The sequence below is a fragment of the Hyla sarda genome, chromosome 2, assembly GCF_029499605.1.
Source record: "Hyla sarda isolate aHylSar1 chromosome 2, aHylSar1.hap1, whole genome shotgun sequence".
NCBI lineage: Eukaryota > Metazoa > Chordata > Amphibia > Anura > Hylidae > Hyla > Hyla sarda.
Window position 1 is genome coordinate 407,704,888 of NC_079190.1, and position 24,606 is coordinate 407,729,493.

Genomic DNA, 24,606 nt, shown 5'->3' on the forward strand with positions numbered 1-24,606 from the left:
GAAATGAGGTTACAAATTTTGGGGGACATTTTCTTCTATTAACCCTTGTAAAAATTAAACATTTGGGGAAAAAAACTGAATTTTAGTGAAAAAAATAATAATTTACACATCCAACTTTAAAGAAAAGTCGGCAAACACCTGTGGGGTGTTAAGGCTCACTGTGCCCCTTATTATGTTCCTTGAGGGGTTAAGTTTCCAATATAGTATTCCATATGTTTTTTTTTTCTGTTCTGGCACCATAGGGGCTTCCTAAATATGAAATTCCCCGCAAAAACCATTTAAAAGGTAAGAATGAAAAAGCAAAAGTGCAAAAACAGAAAAACGCTTGGTCCTTAAGGGGTTAAGGTGAAAATGGGCTGGGTTGTTAAGGGGTTAGGGTGAAAATGGGCTTGGTCCTTAAGGGGTTAAGATCAGAAGAAAATTTCAACTTAGCTTTGTCATTTGTACTATGTACCTATTTCCTGTTTAAATTAGAGGCATGAAACTCTTTTCGTCTTTTTAGAATGTTCCTGTAACCAATATGTTTTTGATTGTACAACATTAGATCAGAAGAGGAAATCTTGAGTTTTATCCGTTTCATGGACTCAATATGGAATATTTGTGGTAAAGACGTTATCCAAGCTTTTGACCTTTCTGCATTCCACACTGTCTATGATCTTGGAGGTAATAGAAGAAACATGTATAATATTTTTATAAGAGAAGTCAATAAAATTTTCCCATTGACAGTTTTAGTAATATTTATATAAGTGTAACATTGTAATTTTTGTACCTACTAGCTGAGTACCCGGCGTTTCCCGGTTTTTCCTTCCTAATCCTTGTTGGGGAGGAAAATAAACGAAGAAGGAAGCTTTTGACTTCATATCCTGTGCTCATATATTGTTGTCATATCCCAACCCCATATCCTGACCTCCTATCCTGACCTCCTATCCTGACCTCCTATTCCGTCCTCCTATCCTGTCCTCCTATCCAGTCCTCCTATCTCGACCTCCTATCTCGACCTCCTATCCCGTCCTCCTATCCCGTCCTCCTATCCCGTTCTCCTATTCCATCGTCCTATCCCAACCTCCTATCCCATCATTCTATCCCGTCCTCCTATCCCGTCTTCCTATCTCGACCTCCTATCCTGACCTCCTATCCCGACCTCCTATCCCGACCTCCTATCCCGACCTACTATCCCGTCCTCTTATCTTGACCTCCTATGCCGACCTCCTATCCTGACCTCCTATCCCGTCCTCCTATCTCGACCTCCTATCCCGACCTCCTATCCCGACCTCCTATTTCGACCTCCTATCTCAACCTCCTATCCTTATCTCCTATCCCAACCTTCTATCCCGTCCTCCTATCCTAACAAAGTATTGTTAAAATATCTCCAGCCATTTGGAAGTTATGCAGTAACATATATTTCCCATACTTTAAACAAAAACCCCAACCCTGGCAAATGGGGGTGAGTAAGGGTTAAATTACCTACCCTATGTTTGTTGTTGACATATAAGTAACATGTGTGCCAAGTTTCATGTTAATATCTTTAGCCGTTTGGATGTGATGCTGGAACATACACACACACATACATACATACATACACACATACACAATATGGCCCTCATTTACTATTGCAAACCAGACATGTTTTGTCGGGTTGTCAACCAGATTCTGTCGCATTGCACCAGAAATTCTGTCTGCGCCAGTATTTGCGCCAGAATTTGCTAAGAAAATCTGAAAAAGGTGCGTGGCTGTCGGGAAAAGGGGTGTGGTATCCGAAAAGGGGCGTGTTCCTGACATTTTCACAAAAACTCAACATATTTACTAAGGTTTCCACATAAAATGGGGTGGATTTGAGCAGAGGAAATACAGAAAGATCAGAGCATGTGCATAAAAAAGCGAAGTGTAGGGAAAATGGAAAATGCAGGGAAACCTTAGGAAATACCGTGGAAAATAAATTGTAGGGAATTAAAACCCACAAAGAAACCTTCACTCCACTCTTAGTAAATAAGGTACATTGAGTTATATATATATATATATATATATATATATATATATATATATATATATATATATATATATATAGATTATACAAAGGCGAGCAGTGATAAAGATACACTTTCTGTAGCAGTGCTTGTTGAAGTGCAAGCCCCAAGTTTTAGGCCTGTGTGATCTTCAGCTCCAGCGGGAGGAGACGCAGACTGCTCTGAGCGGTAAAGTTGCCAGGGCAACCGTACCATTGTAAGCAAAGTCCCGTATACGAGTCTAATTCATCAAAAAATACCTCTTGCAAAGAACTTCACTGAGCGTGATATGGTTGTATCGGCAACTGTACCACCCAGCATGGCCTTTGTCTACCCACACTGGAGCTGAAGATTGTAGGGTTCCAATAAGCTCCCTACCCTCAGTACTGATCACAGCATCTAAAGAGTAATGAGGGGCCACGGTAGGATAACTGCTGCCCATCATCAGCAACCAGTGAGTGTCTGGCTACTGGTAGCCAACACTCACCGCCCCTGCGCTTGCTTCATAGTCACTGTGCGCTCCTGGGTGTACATTTACTCCCTGGTGCGTTAAGTCCCATGTGGCATGGGCATATGTATGCCCTATATCATCTAAGGGTTAAGATTACCTTTTTTACAATATGGATAATTATGAATAATTTAGTATAGTGGAATTAGACATTCCTTTAACCTCTGTTTTGAGATTTTAATATTAGGATGATCTGAGATGGTATGAGATTTCATATTCTACTGCAGAGGAATCTGTGATTCCAATCTATATTAACCCTTCCCAACCCATGACATACATGTTCGGTATGTCATGTGTCGGGTGAGCAGAATTGACACATGCGTGCAGGTGGGGTCTGCGCAATAACTAGCAGATGCCCGCTGCTATCAGCAGCTGGCATCTGCCGATAATGATGGACATCGGAGATTGCTCTGATGTTCGTCATTTAACTGGTCCATTACAATAAATTCTACTATTCCCTGGTGTCTAGTGGTCCTATCGTCCCTCCCCCTGATGTAATTGGGGGGTGACGATGGGTTGCTGGGAAGACTAAGTCCTTACCTCTGCTCCTTATGTCTGATCTATGTAAGCCATCTACTGATGGTTTGCTATAGGCCATTACAAAGGGAAGGAAATGTGCAAAAACCAAGTAAACATTTTTGTTTAAAAATATTAAAAAATCCCCCCAATAAAAATATAAATCACCCCATTTTTACATTTTTCAAAAAGAAAAAGTACACATATTTGGTATTGTCATGTGTGTAATTGTCCAAAATATTTAACTATTGTTGTTTCCCGGTACCATATTGCATACCGTACCTAGTGTAGTGGTCCCCAAAGTCAGAGTAACTACGCTCAGGTAGGGTCCCTCAGGTGGGACAGCCCCTAGTCGTCTCTTCTCAACTCTAATTCTATATTGTTAATACATGTATATATTTGGTAATAATGTATATTTAATATAATGTATAGTACTTACCTTGTTTAGCGTCGCAGGACCTTCGGTCATGTGACCATGTTAATATCCTCTATGGTATATTGGAGGACCTTTGGAGGTCCTTGGGTCACGTGTTACCCACAATCCTTTGTAATGGTGATTGACACAAGTATGGACCAATTAGCATTAGTCCAGCCCCTGCCCATATAAGGGAGCTGTAGCCAATTATTGCTCTCTTGGGTTGCTGCTCTCGTGGATGCCGGACTAGCAGGATGGATCTGCGCAACTTGCAAAGACACGCTAGGCTTGAAAACCCTATTGGCATCAGCGGAACTTAAACCGCGAGTTCTAAACTACCCCCGCTAAAGCTAGCCTGACTACTGGACCGCAACTAATCCCCTAAATCCAGTGGAACAGTGCACGTTATCTTAAAGACTCTAAACTGCTAAAGTCCCAACCTTTGTCAATCTCCAAAGAAAGCTTGCATGTATAGCAACTGTTCCGGTTATGAAGCATGCATAAAATCTTCAGTAAAAGTTATACCTGTTTCAGCAAAAACTCTGGTTGTGGACATTCCATTATTATCTACCTCCCTATCGCTCTTGGAAAGGGTGGCGGTAGGACAAGCATTACTGAGGAGCCCGCACCCTGGCGTCACGAATAGCAAGTGTTAACAAGCACCCTTTAGTCACCGCACAGCTACACTCCCCATACCCAACTCCCCCAGGCTATCAAACTATTACATTCCTGATCCTGCACGATCAACGGCGTAAACACCATAAAATTCCAAACGCCAAAATTGATGATTTTTGGTCACATCACATCCCAGAAAAAATTGAATATAAAATGATCAAAAAGCCAGAACCACACGACAGCTCATGGTGCAAAGAAAAAAACTTAACTTAGCTCAATAGGTCGAAAAATCTAAAGTTATAGGGGTCAGAAAATAGCAATGAACAGAGTTTTTTTTTTTTTAGTTTTTTTTTCAAGTTTTCCCAATTTTTTTTTTACCATAAAACAAATAAAAAGTGATCCAAGTGTGGTATCAATGGAATCATAATGAATAAAGTTTGCATGTGAGTTTTGCTATTTTGTTGTAAACTCTGAAAAAAAGAAAAAAGTTCACAAAATTGCACAATTCCAAATTTATTTTAAGTTTTCACTACATATAACTTATTTATGGCTTTAATAAGTGTACCAAATAAAAAGTGTACCAAAGAAAAGTTCAACTTGTTCCACAAAAACTTTGTCCCACAAAAAATTTAACTTTGTAGGGGGTTATACTGTATATTGAAGATCTCACTCATCCATCTTGTTCCTGATTCGAGCCTATTCTTCTGTAGCCCAACCTCTAATGATGACGTCACTAGAGGTGGGGTTAAGCAAGAAGAAAATCACAATTTTTATTGTTAAGTTATGACCTGTATTTCCAACAAGATAAAGATAAAGTGTATTTAAATAAAACTATTATAACGGCTGTGGTTAGGTGGATCCACTGACCTGTTGAGGAAGATGGCTTGGGCTGTACCAGGGAGTGAAGTCTAAGGTGTTGCTGGTTTTCACCAGAGTCTGCTGCAAAGCAGGATAGACTTGCTGCCGCAGCAAGCACCCAGGTCGCTACCCCTGATACGATTTTCCCCAGCCGAGATATAACGTGGCACAGGAATAATGAGGCACAGAAGTAGTCAGGACAGGCAGGAGGTCAGGACAGGCGGCAATGAAGCAAGGTTAGGTCATGTAGCAGAAGGTCAGAAGGCAGGCAGCAGAGGAGCGAGGGCAGTATACTTAGCAAGTGACCAGATACACGGCAAGGCAAGACACAAATATACACTTTCTCTTGGCAACTAGGGCACAAAGATCCAGCAGGGAATAGGAGGAAGTGCCAGAACTAAATAGGACTGGATTGGGACAAGCACCTATTATTGGTGCACTGGCCCTTTAAATTTAGAAAAGCCAGCGTGCACACGGCCTAGAAGTTGGGGATCCGCACGACGGCAGGGACAGGCAGGAGGAAAGGAACAGAGCGGTACCTGCAAGCGAGCACACCCTGCAATGTTAGGAGAAGGTCCAGCGTGGACAGAAGAGGACGGGGCAGAAGGTAAATGACAGTCTGGGGTCTGCATGCGGGTGCGTCCCACAATGCGATCCGTGGCACTGCCGGGAGCAGAGGGCAGAGCCTTAACAGTAACCCCCCTCCCCTTGTGTCTCCCCCTCTTTTTGGGTCTTAAAAAGTTCCGAAGTAAGTTACGGTCCAGAATATTCTCCTCCGGCTCCCAAGATCTCTCCTCTGGATCGAAACCTTTCCAGTCCACCAAAAAATAACGTCCCTCTTACAGTTTTCAAAGCTAAGATTTTTTTGATCTCATAGACGTCACAAGTACCAGAAACAGGAATGGAAACAACAGACTTTTGCAAGAACCGATTGATCACAACTGGCTTGAGAAGAGAGACATGGAAAGAATTCGGAATACGTAGGGAAGAAGGCAGACAAAGTTTATAGGAGACCGGATTAATCTTTTGTAAAACCTCAAACGATCCCAGGAAACGAGGGCCCAACTTGTAGCTGGGAATCTTGAAACAGGGAGAGAAAGATGGAGGAGATCTTCTTTTCTTATCTGCCTGAGATTTCACAAAGGGAGGAAGCTTGAAGCAGAGAATGATGAGTCTGTTGCCAGATGAACTAGTTCATCAACGGCTGGCACGCCCAAGGAGACTGGAAGAGGAAGAGGAGGATGAGGATGAAGACTGTAGACAACAAAAAATAGAGAAGACTTTGTGGCCTCAGAGTCTCTATGATTGTAGGAGAATTCCGCCCAGGGTAAAAGATCAACCCAGTTGTCCTGTCGGGCCGAAACAAAGTGGCAAAGAAATTCTCCCAGAACTTGATTTACTCTCTCGACTTGCCCATTGGATTGCGAATGATAGGAAGATGAGAAATCCAACTTGATTTTTACAAGCATAAAGCTTAGAGAAAATTCTGGCTCCCCGTAAACGATCAAAAAGTTCAGAAATCAAAGGCAAATGTTAGCAATTTTTGATTGTAATCTTGTTTAAACCCCGATAGTCAATACAGGGATGCAGAGATCCATCCTTTTTTCCTACAAAGAAGAATCCAGCCCCGGCTAGAGAGGCGGATTTCCGGATGAAACTCTTTTGTAGGTTTTCTTGGATGTATTTAGCCATAGCTTGCATCTCAGGTATTGACAGTGGGTACATTTTTCCCGAGGAGGAGTAGTGCCAGGTTGAAAATCAATGGGGCAATCATAGGGACAATGTGGTGGAAGAGTCTCTGCCTGCTTCTTGCAGAACACATCAGAATAATTTCGATAAGGGAGAGGTAGGCCTGACTTAATAGAAGAAGATGGGGCCGTCTTAGGCTGGGTGGACCCCAGGTAGTGTCCATGACAGAAAGTTCCCTAACGAGAAACCTCTCCAGTGCTCCAGTCAAATTGCAGAGAGTGACGCTGAAGCAAAGGAAGTCCTAGAAGAAGTTTAGAGGTACAATAAGGAAGCACAAAGAACTCTATCTTCTCATTATGTAACACTCCCACCTGCATGATGAGAGGTTAAGTACGAAACAGGACCATACCATTCAGGTTCTCTCCATTGACTGAAGAAATATATAGAGGCTTGACAAGCAGAGACACATGGAGATGATGCTTTTGGACCAAGGAAGCAACAATAAAATTTCTCGCAGAACCAGAATCCAAGAAGGCTGAAGAGTAGAAAGAAGTCTTCATGGAGGTATAGGCTTGAATAGTCATGGTCAAACGTGGAGAGGTACTATTCACACCTAGGGACGCCTCTCCTACGTGCCCTAGGTGCGAGCGTTTCCCGAACGCTGCAGACATATTGGACAGTCCTTAAGTAAGTGTTCCGAACTGGCACAGCAGAGACACAAATTTTCCTCATGAAGACGAGACCTCTCCTGTGAAGACAATTTAGTCCGATCCACCTGCATAGGCTCCTCCTCTGGTGGCATAGGAGAAGAAGGAAGCAGACGCTGGAACACAGGTGCCAGGCAAAGGTACCGACGTGTTCGAATAGGTTCTCTTTCGTGACTAAGCTCTTCCTGTCTCTCAGAAAATCGGACATCAATTCGAGTGGCCAAGTTGATTAGGTCACTCAGGGAAGTAGGAAGGTCTCGTGCAGCAATGGCATCCTTGATTCTACTAGTAAGTCCTTTTTTGAAGGTAGCGCACAAGGCCTCATCATTCCAAGCCAGTTTGGATGCCAGGATGGGGAATTGTATCTCGTAATCCCCTACAGAAGGGTTCCCTTGACTCCCTGAGATTCACCAGAGCTGTCTCAGCCGAGGAAGCCTGCGCCGGTTCTTCAAAAACATTGCGGAATTCTGCGAGGAAGGACTGGACGTTAGCTGACACTGGATCATTACGATCCCAAAGAGGAGAAGCCCAGGATAGAGCTTTGCCAGACAGAAGACTGATGACAAACGCTACTTTAGCACATCCGTAGGGAACTGTCAGCCAAGAGTTCCAGATGCATAGAGCACTGAGTGACAAAACCTCTACACAACTTGTGATCTCCGTCATACTTGGAAGGCAAAGATAAACGAATCTTGGAGCCACCGGAAGCCACTGGAGCTGATGACACAGAAGGTTCCGCTGAAGCCGGTTGTGGCTGTTGTGAGCAGGGCCAGATTAAGGCTGCCTAGAAGACCGAGCACTTCTCTATGATGGGGCCCCCCAACCCCCCCCCACAGACAGTCCCCATTCCACTGAGATTTGTTGCCAGAATAGACAGGAAATAGGACGGGCATAGTAGACAATGCGGCTCTTTTTTAAAAATTTTATTTGGAGGCCATTAAAGGGGTACTTTTTTTTTAAAATCAACTGGTACCTGAAAGTTAAACAGATTTGCTAATGACTTCTATTAAAAATCTTAATCCTTACAGTACTTATTAGCTGCTGAATACTACAGAGGAAATTATTTTCTTTTTGGAACACAGAGCTCTCTGCTGACATCCTGACCACAGTGCTCTCTGCTGACATCTCTCTCCATTTTAGGAACTTTCCAGAGCAGCATATGTTTGCTATGGGCATTTTCTCCTAGTACTGGACAGTACCTAAAATGGACAGAGGTGTCAGCAGAGAGCACTGTGCTCATGATGTCAGCAGAGAGATCTGTGTTCCAAAAAGATCTGTTGTATTCAGCAGCTAATAAGTACTGGAAGGACTAAGATTTTTTTTTGATAGAAGTAATTTACAAATCTGTTTAACTTTCTGGCACCAGTTGATTTAAAAAAAAAAAAAAGTTTTCCACCGGAGTACCCCTTTAAAATAAAAAGGGCTGCATAGTCTAAAATCACCTCAGTTCAAGTCGCTCTTACCAGCCATTATGTCTGGAGAGCTTCAGATGAATTGTAGTTTAATAGCTGGAGCCTCAAATTTCAAGTTTCATCCATCATTACTGCAAAACTTAGAAGTGACTACAGCACTGATGGGACAGTCATGAAAATATACAATGATAAAATTACTCACAGAAGAAGTCTTCTCTATTGTTGTTCCTTTTCTTTTCTTCATCATCTGGTCCAGATGCCATGTCTTCTTCCAGCTACATCTTCCACTGTAAAGTTCGACGCCTGGACATTATTGGTTCCTCACTTTGCCAGCCGATTCTTATCCTCTGTATGAAGACAACAATCATTATAACCCTGCCAGACACTGTGCTTCCTAATTATAATATTGCCAGACCTTGTGCCCCCTGTATAATATACTGTCAAACATCATGCGCTCTGAAAATAATACTACCACACACTATGTCTTCAGACCCCTAAGTCCCCCCAGACCCATCTTTTCCCTCATCCTTCAAACTCCTAAGGTCTTGTCCACACTGTGGACACTGAGCCAGCAGAATGTCTGCTTGCAACAGGTCCTGCCTAAGTCATTGGTCGTAGGACCGCTCAGACATGCGCCATCTCACAGAAGGCAATGAAGTACAGAGGAATTCCGCCCAAAGAATAAACATTTTCATTCTTTGGGTGAACGTCCATTACACTGTCAGATTTCTGCTTTGACAATTCCGTAGTGTGCACAGAGCAGCAGATTCCCATTGAAAACAAGTGGAATTCTTCTGGCAGAAGTTCATAGTGTGGACGAGCCCTAATTCCCACAGACTCCTCAGACATAGTGGGATGGTCCTGACAGCTATCAGCTGGGACCCGTGGCTAATGGCGGACATCAGCAATTGCCGTGATGCCAGCATTAACCTTTTAGATGCCGGGATCTAAGTTGATTGTGGCATCTAAATTGTAAAAACAAATTATCCCAGCTTCTTAGTGGAGCTAATTAGGACCACCGCGGTGCATGTAATAGTCCCCTATGGCAGCTAAAAAATAGTGTAAATAAAGTTAAAATGTGAAATAACATCTTCCCTAATAAAAATTTTTCTTTTCCTATAAAAAAAATATGTAAACAAAAATAAACATAAGCATACACCACTTGCGTAAATGTCTGAACAATAAAAATATTATGTTAATTAAACCACACGGACAATGGAGTATACGTAAAAAAAAAAAACACCAAAGTCCAGAATTGTGTATTTTTGGTCACTTTATATATCTTTAAAAAAATTAATAAAAAGTGTAGTAAAACTACAGATCACGGCACAAAAATGAGGGCCCACACATCCCCATATATGTAAAAAAAAAATAAAAAAAGGAGGGGTCAGAAAAGAATGATTTTAAGCTTACAAATTTTTGCACAAAAAGTTATTTTATTTTACAAATTTTAAATAAATTATAAAACCTACTGTATACAAATTAATGGTATGGACCTACAGAATGAGGATAAGGTGTCATTTTTACTTAAAAGTGCACTGCATAGAAATGGAAGCCCCCAAAAGTTACAAAATGGCAGGGTGTTTTTATTTTATTTTATAAATTACAACTTTTTGTAAGGCAATTAATATGCTTAAAATTTCAATTTCTGATCCCTATAATACTTTTATTTTTCCGTATACGGGGATGTGTGAGGACTTTTTTGGCAGTGATCTGTAGTTTTTATCAGTACCATTTATTTTTATTAATTCAGTTTTTTTTTTTTTTTTTCCTATGAAGTTACCAAAAATCAGCAATTCTGGACTTAGATATATTTTTTTTACATTAATACCATTGACCGTGCAGTTATATTTTAATAGTTCAGACATTATGCATGCGGCGACACCTCATTTGTTCATTTTTGTTTACATTATTTTAATGGGAATGGGGATTTGAGGTAAACTTTTATTAGTGTGGGGCTTATTCACTTTTATTAAAAATTATTTTACTCACTATTTTAGCACTAGTTTTGGGTCAGCTGCAGAACCATAGGCTGTGTCAGGGTAGTCCCTAACTACAACTCCAAGCATGCCCTGATACTCTCTATGGATCCGCAGCTGACCCAAAACAAAACTACAGCTCCCAGCATGTTGCACTATGTAGTAGAATAATATAGGTTATGGTGCAACATGCTGGGAGTTGTAGTTTTAGGTCAGCTGTGGAGCCATAGGCTGTGTCTGAGAATGCTGGGTGATGCAGTTAGTAACTATAACTCTCAGCATGCCCTGATACAGTCATCCACTCTACAGCTGAGTCAATCCAAAACTACAACTCCCAGCATATTGCACTATATAGTGATATAGTATGGGTTATGGTGCAACATGCTCTGGGAGTTGTAGTTTTGGGTCAGCTGTAGAGCCATAGGCTGTGTTAAGGAATGCTGGGAGTTGCAGTTCCTAACCACAACACCCAGCATGCCCTGATACAGCCTAGGCATGAAGTCATTCGCAGGAATTATTAATCCTTACTCACAATGTTAAGTTCCAGTAGTAGTCCAGGCTCCTCTACAGTGTGAGGTCTCCCTGATAACAGCACATGCGTCTGGCAGCAAAACGAGAGGGGGGGTTGTAGTGCTGCACTGGTCAGCAATGGGCCCCCCTCAGGCTCGGGCCAACAGTGGGCCCCCCCCCCCCCGGGCCCCCCCCCCTTAGGCTCAGGCCTCCAGTGGGCCCCCCTCAGGCTCGGGCTACCAGTCCGCCCCCTGCCACCCCACCCCCGTGCATGGCAGCGGTGAGGCTCCGGTGGCAGTGGTAAGGTTCCCCTCCTGCACGGTGCGCAGCACAGGCAGGAACATGCCGTTGACGTCACGCGCTGTACGTCTGCTGCCTAAAAGCAGCAGTGTCCCTGCCCCAGCTCACTATGCAATGGGCAGCTGTGAGTACACCCTTAAGAACGGCCAAAGAAGGGGGCCTCGCAGGGGGAGGGGAAATGGAGGGGAACATTTTTTTCTCTATAATAAATTGTTTAGGAAGCGGGGCCTCCTTTCTTTCCTGGACGTGCGGGGCCCAGAGCAGGAGCTCCATGAGCTCCAATGATGATCCGGCCCTGGTTGTGAGGTAAGAAACTGCTGCATCAGTGGGGTAAGCTGAGACAACTGCTGTGCTTGCTGCTCAATCTGCACAGACTGCTGTGCAACAATTGCCGAGAGATCAGAGACACTAGGAAGAGGAGCCTTGGCGGGATCCATGGCCACATCTTACTGTAATGGCTGTGGTTAGGTGGATCCACTGACTGTGGAGGAAGATGGCTTGGGCCGTACCAGGGAGCGGAGTCTAAGGCGCCGCTGGTTTTCACCTGAGCCGGCCACAAAGCGGGATGGACTTGCTGCGGCAGGTGGCACCCAGGTTGTTACCCCTGATATGACTCATCCCCACAGGCAGCCGAAGTATAATGTGGCACAGGAAGGATGAGGCACAGACGTAGTCAGGACAGGCAGGAGGTCAGGACAGGCGTCAATGAAGCAAGGTCACGTAGCAAGAGGTCAGAAGGCAGGCGGCACAGGAGCAAAGTCAGTATACGTAGCAAGGGATCCGATACACAGCAAGGCAAGACACAAATATACGCTTTCTCTTGGAAACTAGGGCATAAAGATCCGGCAGGGAACAGGAGGCGGGGATGCATGCCGGCAGGGACAGGCAGGAGGAAAGGAACAGAGTGGGGCTTGTAAGCGAGCACGCCGCGCAACATGAGGAGAAGGTCCAGCATGGACAGAAGAGGACGGGGCGAAAGGTAAACGACAGTCCGAGGTTCGCATGCGGGCGCGTAACACAGTGTGAACCGCGGCACTGCCGGGAGCAGAGACCTAACAACAATTACATCTTAATTGGACACGAGGGTCTCAATGAACAGATTGCCCACATTGCACTGTCCCTATATATCTCACATATTGTAAGGAATCCTCTATGATTATATTATAAATACTTATGAAAAACAATAGAGTTTTTACAATTAAAAAAATTACCTTTTTATTATTATAAAAGAAAATACACATGAATATTAAAATACAATATAACAGGCAGGGAATACCTAGAACATTGGGTGGTATGAGAACACAAACAATAATGATAATAACACGCTTATTGCCACATGCCCACTAGTAAAGTACACCTATACATAGCACATGTTTGTATACGCGTATCTGTCTATTCATCAAAGTGCATATGTGCAATGCAGTCTATCTAACAGGTATCTAGTACTGAGGCTGCTTGTAGGTACTATTAACCGTATCACTCTTACTTATATATCCTTCCCTTGCAGACTATATATACCTGTATATAGACATAATCCTCCCATATTGAGACTGAAATTATATCAGAGCGTGAGAATGATCACTTACCCATGTTGGTGTTTGTGTTCGGATACCGCCACTACCCCCTGTTTAATGAAGCAAGAGGATGGTCAATGTGAATACAATACTATTGCATTTTAAAAGCAAATCTGTCATTTGAATATGCTGTCCTACGTAAGAACAACATATTACAGCTTCAGGTACATACTCCTAGAAGCCAAAACAACACAAAACAGGAAGAGGCAAAGAAGATTACCTCTCAAAAAAAAATTGTGCACCTAGATAGAAATATTGGATAGCTGCAAAACTTGGTATGCAGTTAGGTCTCAAGTAGATATGTAAAGGAGTCTTGTCACAATATGTCATTAAATGCTTCGACCTCTGCCATATAAAAGAACTTTCTAGGCAAATTTTTGAGCAGCATATTACTTGGTGAGAAATAGTTTAGTGTTAGACATGCCTCTACGGCGCACTAAAAGACAATGGCCCAGATTTATCAAACTGTGTGAGAGAAAAAATAGAGTGATTTTCCCACAGCAACCAATCACAGCTCAGCTTTCACTTTACCACAGCTCGTTAGCAGAGCTGTGATTGGTTGCTGTGGGAATATCACTCTATTTTTTCTCTCACACAGTTTAATAAATCTGGGCCAAAACTGCAGCAATGACTGAAGCAGCCATTGATTCAAGTAGAGGATTGCCAGGGACCAAAGATCCATGGTACAGAGGATGTTGCATGATGCTGGTAAGAATCAGGACACATGGTACGCCGGTGGTTACCAACCAGGGGCATTAAACCTGTGAAAGCTTGTATAGTAGTAATATAGTTTTGTTCTGCATTTTCTATATTTATATTTCACTTGTAGTTTACCCAGAAAAACTCATCTTTTTATTTTTTTAGGATGTTCAGGGGGTCTTGCAAAACAATTTGTATCTACATATAAAGATTCAACAGTCACCATTATGGACCTACCAAAGGTTGTGCAAACAGCTGAGAAACATTTTGTAACAGATAAGGAACAACAGATACATTTCCTTGAAGGTGAAGTATGTAAAAAATAGTTTGGAAAGAAACATATCATAGCAAAGAACATTTCCTATTTGTGTTTTGTTTTTTTAATTCTACAGGGTAATTCTAAAATGTATAGATATACTTTATGGGGGAAATTTATCAATGTTGGTGTAGGTAGAAGTTTTTTGTAGATCGTTTTGGTTTGTCTAAATGTGGTGCAAATTCAACAAATCTACTATACTCGTGCAAGGCAGATGATAAATGTTGTGCAAAGTTCTAAATCTCTACACAGTTCTATTTGTACACCTGAGCTGCACCCCACAGAAAAAGTGTACACAGGGATTTTGTTCTATTGCTTTGAGTAGAGATGAGCGAATTTTTAAAAAATTCAATTTGGTCGATTCCCCGTATTTTCCGAAAATGTTCGGTTCAGTCAGAATTTATTTGTGGGGAATCGCTATTAAAAATGGCTATTTCTGGCTCAATAGAGGTGTAGAACACTTTGCCTTGTCCTAACAAGCATAGGGAGTGAGCTGTGTTAGTGAAATAATACTGTTATTCAGTATGACATGCAGGTTACAGGCATCGCAGAGCATCTGGATGGGGCAGATATTTTATGTAATTTTTATTTCATTTGAGTTGAATTAAATTTTTTGATTACCCATTCTGGTGAGCAGCGAGCTGTTGGTGAGCTCGCGAGGCGAGCTACCACCTGTTCCAGCCCTTGCCTCTCATACTCTGAGTGTCCACTTGAAAAGGGAGGGACTGCAGTACCAGCGACTTGGACAGGAGCAAATTCAGCTTCTGTTCCATTGGATAAGTGGGCACATAAAGCTAGAAGTGGCTGCAGGGAAAAAGCTTGTAATTGTATCTTAAAATTGAGTTGGCGGTTCTCCGCCAGGCAAGATAACACCAGTTCTAGCCCCTGCCTCTCAGTGCCCCCTAACTGTGAAAGTGCGAATGTTTCATTTAATAAGTTATGGTTCATTGTTATCACTCCAAGCTGTTTCATTGAATTCTTGGGATAATTCCACAGGTAATATGATGTCGACGACCATAGGGCATCAGACTTGAAAAGATCACGTTGATTTTTTTTAATTTAAGATTTATATTAGATTCCCAAGTTTAATGTCCCAGTGAATTTTCAACTAGTACTGTATGACCACAAAACCCAATCTAACAAGGAGTCACAATGACAGAGCCTAGAGGTGGTGGCAGCATGAGGAGACCATAATCTGGCAGAATGACACAGCCTGGAGTTGGCAGCAGCATGAGGAGACCATATAGCCTCACAAACCCTAAGAATAAAAGATGAATTTTCAAATTTAAATTGAAGATTTATGGTAGCTAGTCCTACCATAAAAATTGTTATGTAATGTCCTAGGCCCAGCAGCATTAGTATACCTTATAGTTGCTGAATGACACAGCCTGGAGCTAACGGCAATATGAAGAGACAATAGGGCTTCACAAACCCTAAGATTAAAAGATGAATTTTCAAATTTAAATTGAAGATTTATAGTAGCTAGTGCTAACCATAAAAACTATAGGTAATGTCCCAGGCCCCGCAGCGTCAGTAAACCATATGGTGGCTGAATGACACAGCCTGTAGCTCGTGGCAGCATAAAGAGACAATAGGGCTTCACAAACCCTAAGATTAAAAGATGCATTTTCAAATTTAAATTGAAGAATTACGATAGCTAGTGCTACCATACAAATTTTAGGTATGTCCCAGGCCCAGAAGCATCAGTAAACCATATAAAGGGCTAAATGACATAGCCTGGAGTTGGCTGCAGCATGAGTAGAAGATAAAGTGGCTGAATGGCACAGCCTGGAGTTGTCAGCAGATGAGGAGACCATATAGTGGCTGAATGGCACAGGCTGGAGTTGGTGGCAGCATTAGTAGAACATATAGTGGCTGAATGGCACAGCCTGGAGTTGGCGGCAGCATGAGTAGAACATATAGTGGCTGAATGGTACAGCCTGCAGTTGGCAGCATATGAGTAGAACATATAGTGGCTGTTACGCCGAGCGCTCCGGGTCCCCGCTCCTCCCCGGAGCGCTCGCTACACTTCCCTCACTGCAGCGCCCCGGTCGGTTCCACGGACCCGGGGCGCTGCGTTACTGCCTCCGGCCGGGATGCGATTCGCGATGCGGGTAGCGCCCGCTCGCGATGCGCACCCCGGCTCCCGTACCTTACTCGCTCCCCGTCAGTTCTGTCCCGGCGCGCGCGGCCCCGCTCCCTAGGGCGCGCGCGCGCCGGGTCTTTGCGATTTAAAGGGCCACTGCACCGCTGATTGGTGCAGTGGTTCCAATTAGTGTTTACACCTGTGCACTTCCCTATATCACCTCACTTCCCCTTCACTCCCTCGCCGGATCTTGTTGCCCTAGTGCCAGTGAAAGCGTTCCTTGTGTGTTCCTTGCCTGTGATTCCAGACCTTCTGCCGTTGCCCCTGACTACGATCCTTGCTGCCTGCCCCGACCTTCTGCTACGTCCGACCTTGCTTCTGTCTACTCCCTTGTACCGCGCCTATCTTCAGCAGCCAGAGAGGTTGAGCCGTTGCTAGGGGATACGACCTGGTCACTACCGCCGCAGCAAGACCATCCCGCTTTGCGGCGGGCTCTGGTGAAAACCAGTAGTGACTTAGAACCGATCCTCTAGCACGGTCCACGCCAATCCCTCTCTGGCACAGAGGATCCACTACCTGCCAGCCGGCATCGTGACAGTAGATCCGGCCATGGATCCCGCTGAAGTTCCTCTGCCAGTTGTCGCTGACCTCACCACGGTGGTCGCCCAGCAGTCACAACAGATTGCGCAACAAGGCCAACAGCTGTCTCAACTGACTGTTATGCTACAACAGTTACTACCACAGCTCCAGCAATCATCTCCTCCGCCAGCTCCTGTACCTCCTCCGCAGCGAGTGGCCGCTTCTGGAATACGACTATCCTTGCCGGATAAATTTGATGGGGACTCTAAGTTTTGCCGTGGCTTTCTTTCCCAATGTTCATTACACTTGGAGATGATGTCGGACCAGTTCCCCACTGAAAGGTCTAAGGTGGCTTTCGTAGTCAGCCTGCTGTCTGGAAAAGCCCTGGCTTGGGCCACACCGCTCTGGGACCGCAATGACCCCGTCACTGCCTCTGTACACTCCTTCTTCTCGGAAATTCGAAGTGTCTTTGAGGAACCTGCCCGAGCCTCTTCTGCTGAGACTGCCCTGTTGAACCTGGTCCAGGGTAATTCTTCCGTTGGCGAGTATGCCGTACAGTTCCGTACCCTTGCTTCAGAATTATCCTGGAATAATGAGGCACTCTGCGCGACCTTTAAAAAAGGCCTATCCAGCAACATTAAAGATGTTCTGGCCGCACGAGAAATCCCTGCTAACCTACATGAACTCATCCATCTTGCCACTCGCATTGACATGCGTTTTTCCGAACGGCGTCAGGAGCTCCGCCAGGATATGGACTCTGTTCGCACGAGGCGTTTCTTCTCCCCGGCTCCTCTCTCCTCTGGTCCCCTGCAATCTGTTCCTGTGCCTCCCGCCGTGGAGGCTATGCAGGTCGACCGGTCTCGCCTGACACCCCAAGAGAGGACACGACGCCGCATGGAGAATCTCTGCCTGTACTGTGCTAGTACCGAACACTTCCTGAAGGATTGTCCTATCCGTCCTCCCCGCCTGGAAAGACGTCCGCTGACTCCGCACAAAGGTGAGACAGTCCTTGATGTCTACTCTGCTTCTCCACGTCTTACTGTGCCTGTGCGGATGTCTGCCTCTGCCTTCTCCTTCTCTGCTGTGGCCTTCTTGGACTCTGGATCTGCAGGAAATTTCATCTTAGCCTCTCTCGTCAACAGGTTCAACATCCCGGTGACCAGTCTCGCCAGACCCCTCTACATCAATTGTGTAAACAATGAAAGATTGGACTGTACTATACGTTTCCGCACGGAGCCCCTTCTAATGTGCATCGGATCTCATCACGAGAGGATTGAACTGTTGGTCCTCCCCAATTGCACTTCTGAAATCCTTCTTGGACTTCCCTGGCTTCAACTCCATTCCCCAATCCTGGATTGGTCCACTGGGGAGATCAAGAGTTGGGGGCCCTCTTGTTCCAAGGACTGCTTAAAACCGGTTCCCAGTAAACCTGGCCGTGTCCCTGTGCTTCCTCATGTAACCGGTCTCCCTAAGGCCTATATGGACTTTGCGGACGTTTTTTGCAAAAAACAAGCTGAGACTCTACCTCCTCACAGGCCTTATGATTGTCCCATTGACCTCCTCCCGGGCACTACTCCACCCCGGGGCAGAATCTATCCTCTGTCCGTCCCAGAGACTCTTGCCATGTCTGAATACGTCCAAGAAAATTTAAAAAAGGGCTTTATCCGTAAATCCTCCTCTCCTGCCGGAGCCGGATTTTTCTTTGTGTCCAAAAAAGATGGCTCTCTACGTCCTTGCATTGACTACCGCGGTCTTAATAAAATCACGGTTAAGAACCGCTACCCCCTACCCCTCATCTCTGAACTCTTTGATCGTCTCCAAGGTGCCCATATTTTTACCAAACTGGACTTAAGAGGTGCTTATAATCTCATCCGCATCAGAGAGGGGGATGAATGGAAAACGGCATTTAACACCAGAGATGGACACTTTGAGTATCTGGTCATGCCCTTTGGTCTATGCAACGCCCCTGCCGTCTTCCAAGACTTTGTTAATGAAATTTTTCGTGATCTACTATACTCCTGTGTTGTTGTATATCTGGACGATATCCTGATTTTTTCTGCCAATCTTGAAGAACACCGCCAGCATGTCCGTATGGTTCTTCAGAGACTTCGTGATAATCAACTCTATGCCAAAATAGAGAAATGTCTGTTTGAATGCCAATCTCTTCCTTTTCTAGGATACTTGGTCTCTGGCCAGGGACTACAAATGGACCCAGATAAACTCTCTGCCGTCTTAGATTGGCCACGCCCCTCCGGACTCCGTGCCATCCAACGTTTTTTGGGGTTCGCCAATTATTACAGGCAATTTATTCCACATTTTTCTACCATTGTGGCTCCTATTGTGGCTTTAACAAAAAAAAATGCCGATCCCAAGTCTTGGCCTCCTCAAGCGGAAGACGCCTTTAAACGACTCAAGTCTGCCTTTTCTTCGGCTCCCGTGCTCTCCAGACCTGACCCATCTAAACCCTTCCTATTGGAGGTTGATGCCTCCTCAGTGGGAGCTGGAGCTGTCCTTCTACAAAAAAACTCTTCCGGGCATGCTGTTACTTGTGGTTTTTTTTCCAGGACCTTCTCTCCGGCGGAGAGGAACTACTCCATCGGGGATCGAGAGCTTCTAGCCATTAAATTAGCACTTGAGGAATGGAGGCATCTGCTGGAGGGATCAAGATTTCCAGTTATTATTTACACCGATCACAAGAACCTCTCCTACCTCCAGTCTGCCCAACGGCTGAATCCTCGTCAGGCCAGGTGGTCTCTGTTCTTTGCCCGATTTAATTTTGAAATTCACTTTCGGCCTGCTGATAAAAACATTAGGGCCGATGCTCTCTCTCGTTCCTCAGATGCCTCTGAAATTGAACTCTCTCCTCAACACATCATTCCTCCTGACTGCCTGATTTCCACTTCTCCAGCCTCCATCAGGCAAACTCCTCCAGGAAAGACCTTTGTTTCTCCACGCCAACGCCTTGGGATCCTCAAATGGGGTCACTCCTCCCATCTCGCAGGTCATGCGGGCATCAAGAAATCTGTGCAACTCATCTCTCGCTTCTATTGGTGGCCGACTCTAGAGACTGATGTGGTGGACTTTGTGCGAGCCTGCACTATCTGTGCCCGGGATAAGACTCCTCGCCAGAAGCCCGCTGGTTTTCTTCATCCTCTACCTGTCCCCGAACAACCTTGGTCTCTGATTGGTATGGATTTTATTACTGACTTACCCCCATCCCATGGCAACACTGTTATTTGGGTGGTCGTTGATCGATTCTCCAAAATGGCACATTTCATCCCTCTTCCTGGTCTTCCTTCAGCGCCTCAGTTGGCTAAACAATTTTTTGTACACATTTTTCGTCTTCACGGGTTGCCTACACAGATCGTCTCGGATAGAGGCGTCCAATTTGTGTCTAAATTCTGGAGGGCTCTCTGTAAACAACTCAAGATTAAATTAAATTTTTCTTCTGCATACCATCCTCAATCCAATGGACAAGTAGAGAGAATTAACCAGATCTTGGGTGACTATTTACGACATTTTGTTTCCTCCCGCCAGGATGACTGGGCAGATCTTCTACCTTGGGCCGAATTCTCGTATAATTTCAGAATCTCTGAATCTTCCTCCAAATCTCCGTTTTTCGTGGTGTACGGCCGTCACCCTCTTCCCCCCCTCCCTACCCCCTTGCCCTCTGGTCTGCCCGCTGTGGATGAAATTTCTCGTGATCTTTCCACCATATGGAAAGAGACCCAAAATTCTCTCTTACAGGCTTCTTCTCGCATGAAGAGATTCGCAGATAAGAAAAGAAGAGCTCCTCCCATTTTTTCCCCTGGAGACAAGGTATGGCTCTCCGCTAAATATGTCCGTTTCCGTGTCCCGAGCTATAAGTTGGGACCACGCTATCTTGGTCCTTTTAAAGTTTTGTGTCAAATTAATCCTGTCTCTTACAAACTTCTTCTTCCTCCTTCTCTTCGTATCCCTAATGCCTTTCACGTCTCTCTTCTTAAACCTCTCATCCTCAACCGTTTTTCTCCTAAATCTGTTCCTCCCACTCCTGTTTCCGGCTCCTCGGACATCTTCTCTGTCAAAGAGATTTTGGCCTCTAAAAAGGTCAGGGGAAGAACTTTTTTTTTAGTGGATTGGGAGGGTTGTGGTCCAGAAGAGAGGTCCTGGGAACCTGAGGACAATATCCTGGACAAAAGTCTGATCCTCAGGTTCTCAGGTCCCAAGAAGAGGGGGAGACCCAAGGGGGGGGGTACTGTTACGCCGAGCGCTCCGGGTCCCCGCTCCTCCCCGGAGCGCTCGCTACACTTCCCTCACTGCAGCGCCCCGGTCGGTTCCACGGACCCGGGGCGCTGCGTTACTGCCTCCGGCCGGGATGCGATTCGCGATGCGGGTAGCGCCCGCTCGCGATGCGCACCCCGGCTCCCGTACCTTACTCGCTCCCCGTCAGTTCTGTCCCGGCGCGCGCGGCCCCGCTCCCTAGGGCGCGCGCGCGCCGGGTCTTTGCGATTTAAAGGGCCACTGCACCGCTGATTGGTGCAGTGGTTCCAATTAGTGTTTACACCTGTGCACTTCCCTATATCACCTCACTTCCCCTTCACTCCCTCGCCGGATCTTGTTGCCCTAGTGCCAGTGAAAGCGTTCCTTGTGTGTTCCTTGCCTGTGATTCCAGACCTTCTGCCGTTGCCCCTGACTACGATCCTTGCTGCCTGCCCCGACCTTCTGCTACGTCCGACCTTGCTTCTGTCTACTCCCTTGTACCGCGCCTATCTTCAGCAGCCAGAGAGGTTGAGCCGTTGCTAGGGGATACGACCTGGTCACTACCGCCGCAGCAAGACCATCCCGCTTTGCGGCGGGCTCTGGTGAAAACCAGTAGTGACTTAGAACCGATCCTCTAGCACGGTCCACGCCAATCCCTCTCTGGCACAGAGGATCCACTACCTGCCAGCCGGCATCGTGACAGTGGCTGAACGGCACAGCCTAGAGTTGGCAGAAGCATGGGGAGACCATTTAGTGGCTGAATGGCACAGTCTGCAGTTGGCGGCAGCATGAGTAGAACATATAGTGGCTGAATGGCTCAGCCTTGAGTTGGCGGCAGCATGAGTAGAACATGTAGTGGCTGAATGACACAGCCTGGAGTTGACGGCAGCATGAGTAGAACATACAGAGGCTGAATGGCACAGCCTGGAGTTGGCGGCAGATGAGGAGACCATAAAGTGGCTGAACGGCACAGCCTGGAGTTGGCGGCAACATTAGTAGAACAAATAGTGGTTGAATGGCACGGTCTGGAGTTGGCGGCAGCATGAGTAGAACAATTAGTGGATGAATGGCACAGCCTGTAGTTGACGGCAGATGAGGAGACCATATAGAGGCTGAATGGAACCGCCTGGAGTTGGCAACAGATGAGGAGACCATATAGTGGCTGAATAGCACAGCCTAGAGTTGGCGGCAGCATGAGTAGAACATATAGTGGCTCAATGGCACAGCCTGGAGTTGGCGGCAGCATGAGGAGAACATATAGTGGCAGAATGGCACAGCCTGGAGTTAGTGACAGCATGAGTAGAACATATAGAGGCTGAATGGCACAGCATGAAGTTGGCGGCAGATGAGACCATATAGTGGCTAAATGGCACAGCCTGGAGTTGGCGGCAGCATGAGTAAAACATATAGTGGCTAAATGGCACAGCCTGTTGTTGGCGGCAGATGAGGAGACCATATAATGGCTGAGTGGCACAGCCTGGAGTTGGTAAAAGATGCGGAGACCATAAAGTGGCTGAATGGCGCAGCCTGGAGTTGGCGGCAGCATGAGCAGAACATATAGTGGCTGAATGGCACAGCCTGGAGTTGGCGGCAGCATAAGTAGAGCATATAGTGGCTGAATGGCACAGCCTGAAGTTGGCGGCAGATAAGGAGACCATATAGTGGCTGAATGGCGGAGTTGGCGGTAGCAAGAAAAGAACATATAGTGGATGAATGGCACAGCCTGGAGTTAGCAGCAGATGAGGAGACCATATAGTGGCTGAAAGGAACAGCCTGGAGTTGGCGACAGCATGAGTAGAACATATAGTGGCTGAATGGCACAGCGTGGAGGTGGTGGCAGATGAGGAGACCATATAGTGTCTGAATGGCACAGCCTGGAGTTGGTAGCAGCATGAGTAGACCATATAGTGGCTGAATGGCACAGCCTGGGGTTGGTGGCGGCATGAGTAGAACATATAGAGGCTGAATGGCACAGCCTGGAGTTGGCGGCAGCATGAGTAGAACATAAAGTGGCTGAATGGCACAGCCTGAAGTTGGCGGCAGATAAGGAGACCATATAGTGGCTGAATTGCGGAGTTGGCGGTAGCATGAAAAGAACATATAGTGGTTAAATGGCACAGCCAGGAGTTGGCAGCAGATGAGGAGACCATATAGTGGCTGATTGGCACAGCGTGGAGGTGGTGGCAGATGAGGAGACCATATAGTGGCTGAATGGCACAGCCCAGAGTTGGCAGCAGCATGAGTGGACCATATAGTGGCTGAATGGCACAGCCTGGAGTTGGAGGCAGCATAAGTAGAACATATAGTGGCTGAATGACACAGCCTGGAGTTGGCGGCAGATGAGAACACCATATAGTGGCTGAATGGCACAGCCTGGAGTTGGCAGCAGCATGATTAGAACATGTAGTGGCTGAATGGCTCAGCCTGGAGTTGGCGGCAGATAAAGAGACCATATAGTGGCTGAATGGCACAGCCTGGAGTTGGCGGCAGCATGACTAGAACATGTAGTGGCTGAATGGCTCAGCCTGGAGTTGGCGGCAGATAAGGAGACCATATAGTGGCTGAATGGCGGAGTTGTCGGCAGCATGAGTAGAACATATAGTGGGTGAATGGCACAGCCTGAAGTTGGCGGCAGATGAGGAGACCACATAGTGGCTGAATGGCGCAGCCTGGAGTTGGTGAAAGCATGTGTAGAACATACAGTGCCTGAATGGCACAGCATGGAGGTGGCGGCAGATGAGGAGACCATATAGTGACTGAATGGCACAGCCTAGAGTTGGTGGCAGCATGAGTGGAACATATAGTGGCTGAATGGCACAGCGTGGAGTTGGCGGCAGCATGAGTAGAACATGTAGTGGCTGAATGGTACAGCCTGGAGTTGGCGGCTGATGAGGAGACTATATAGTGGCTGAATGGCGGAGTTGGCGGCAGCATGAGTAGAACATATAGTGGCTGAATGGCACAGCCTGGAGTTGGCGGCAGATGATGAGATCACATAATGGCTGAGTGGCACAGCCTGGAGTTGGCAGCAGCATGAGTAGAACATATAGTGGCTGAATGGCACAGCGTGGAGGTTGCGGCAGATGAGGAGACGATATAGTGACTGATTGGCACAGCCTGGAGTTGGCGGCAGCATGAGTGGAACATATAGTGACAAAATGGCGCAGCCTGTAGTTGGCAGCAGATGAGGAGACCATATTGTGGCTGAATGGCACAGTCTGGAGATGGCAGCAGATGAGGATACCATAAAGTGGCAGAATGTCACAGCCTGGAATTGGCGGTAGCATGAGTAGAACATATAGTGGCTGAATGGCACAGTGTGGAGGTGGCGGCAGATGAGGAGACCATATAGTGGCTGAAAGGCACAGCCTGGAGTTGGCAGCAGATGAGAAGACCATATAGTGGCTGAATGGCACAGCCTGGAGTTGGCGGCAGCATGAGTAGAACATATAGTGGCTGAATGGCACAGCGTGGAGGTGGTGGCAGTTGAGGAGACCATATAGTGGCTGAATGGCACAGCCTGGAGTTGGCGGCAGCATGAGTAGAACATATAGTGGCTAAATGGCACAGCCTGTAGTTGGCAGCAGATGAGGGGACC

At 46.0% G+C, this 24,606-nt stretch overlaps 1 protein-coding gene across 1 annotated transcript in view; it reads left to right on the top strand.

Annotated features, from left to right (window-relative positions):
- Positions 1–24,606, top strand: part of LOC130356830 (acetylserotonin O-methyltransferase-like) — a 105,825-nt gene that overhangs the window by 62,228 nt on the left and 18,991 nt on the right. Inside the window, exons 5-6 of the mRNA XM_056558824.1 lie at positions 545–663; positions 13,951–14,091. Coding sequence (XP_056414799.1) covers positions 545–663; positions 13,951–14,091 — 260 coding nt within the window. The remainder of the gene's footprint in view (positions 1–544; positions 664–13,950; positions 14,092–24,606) is intronic.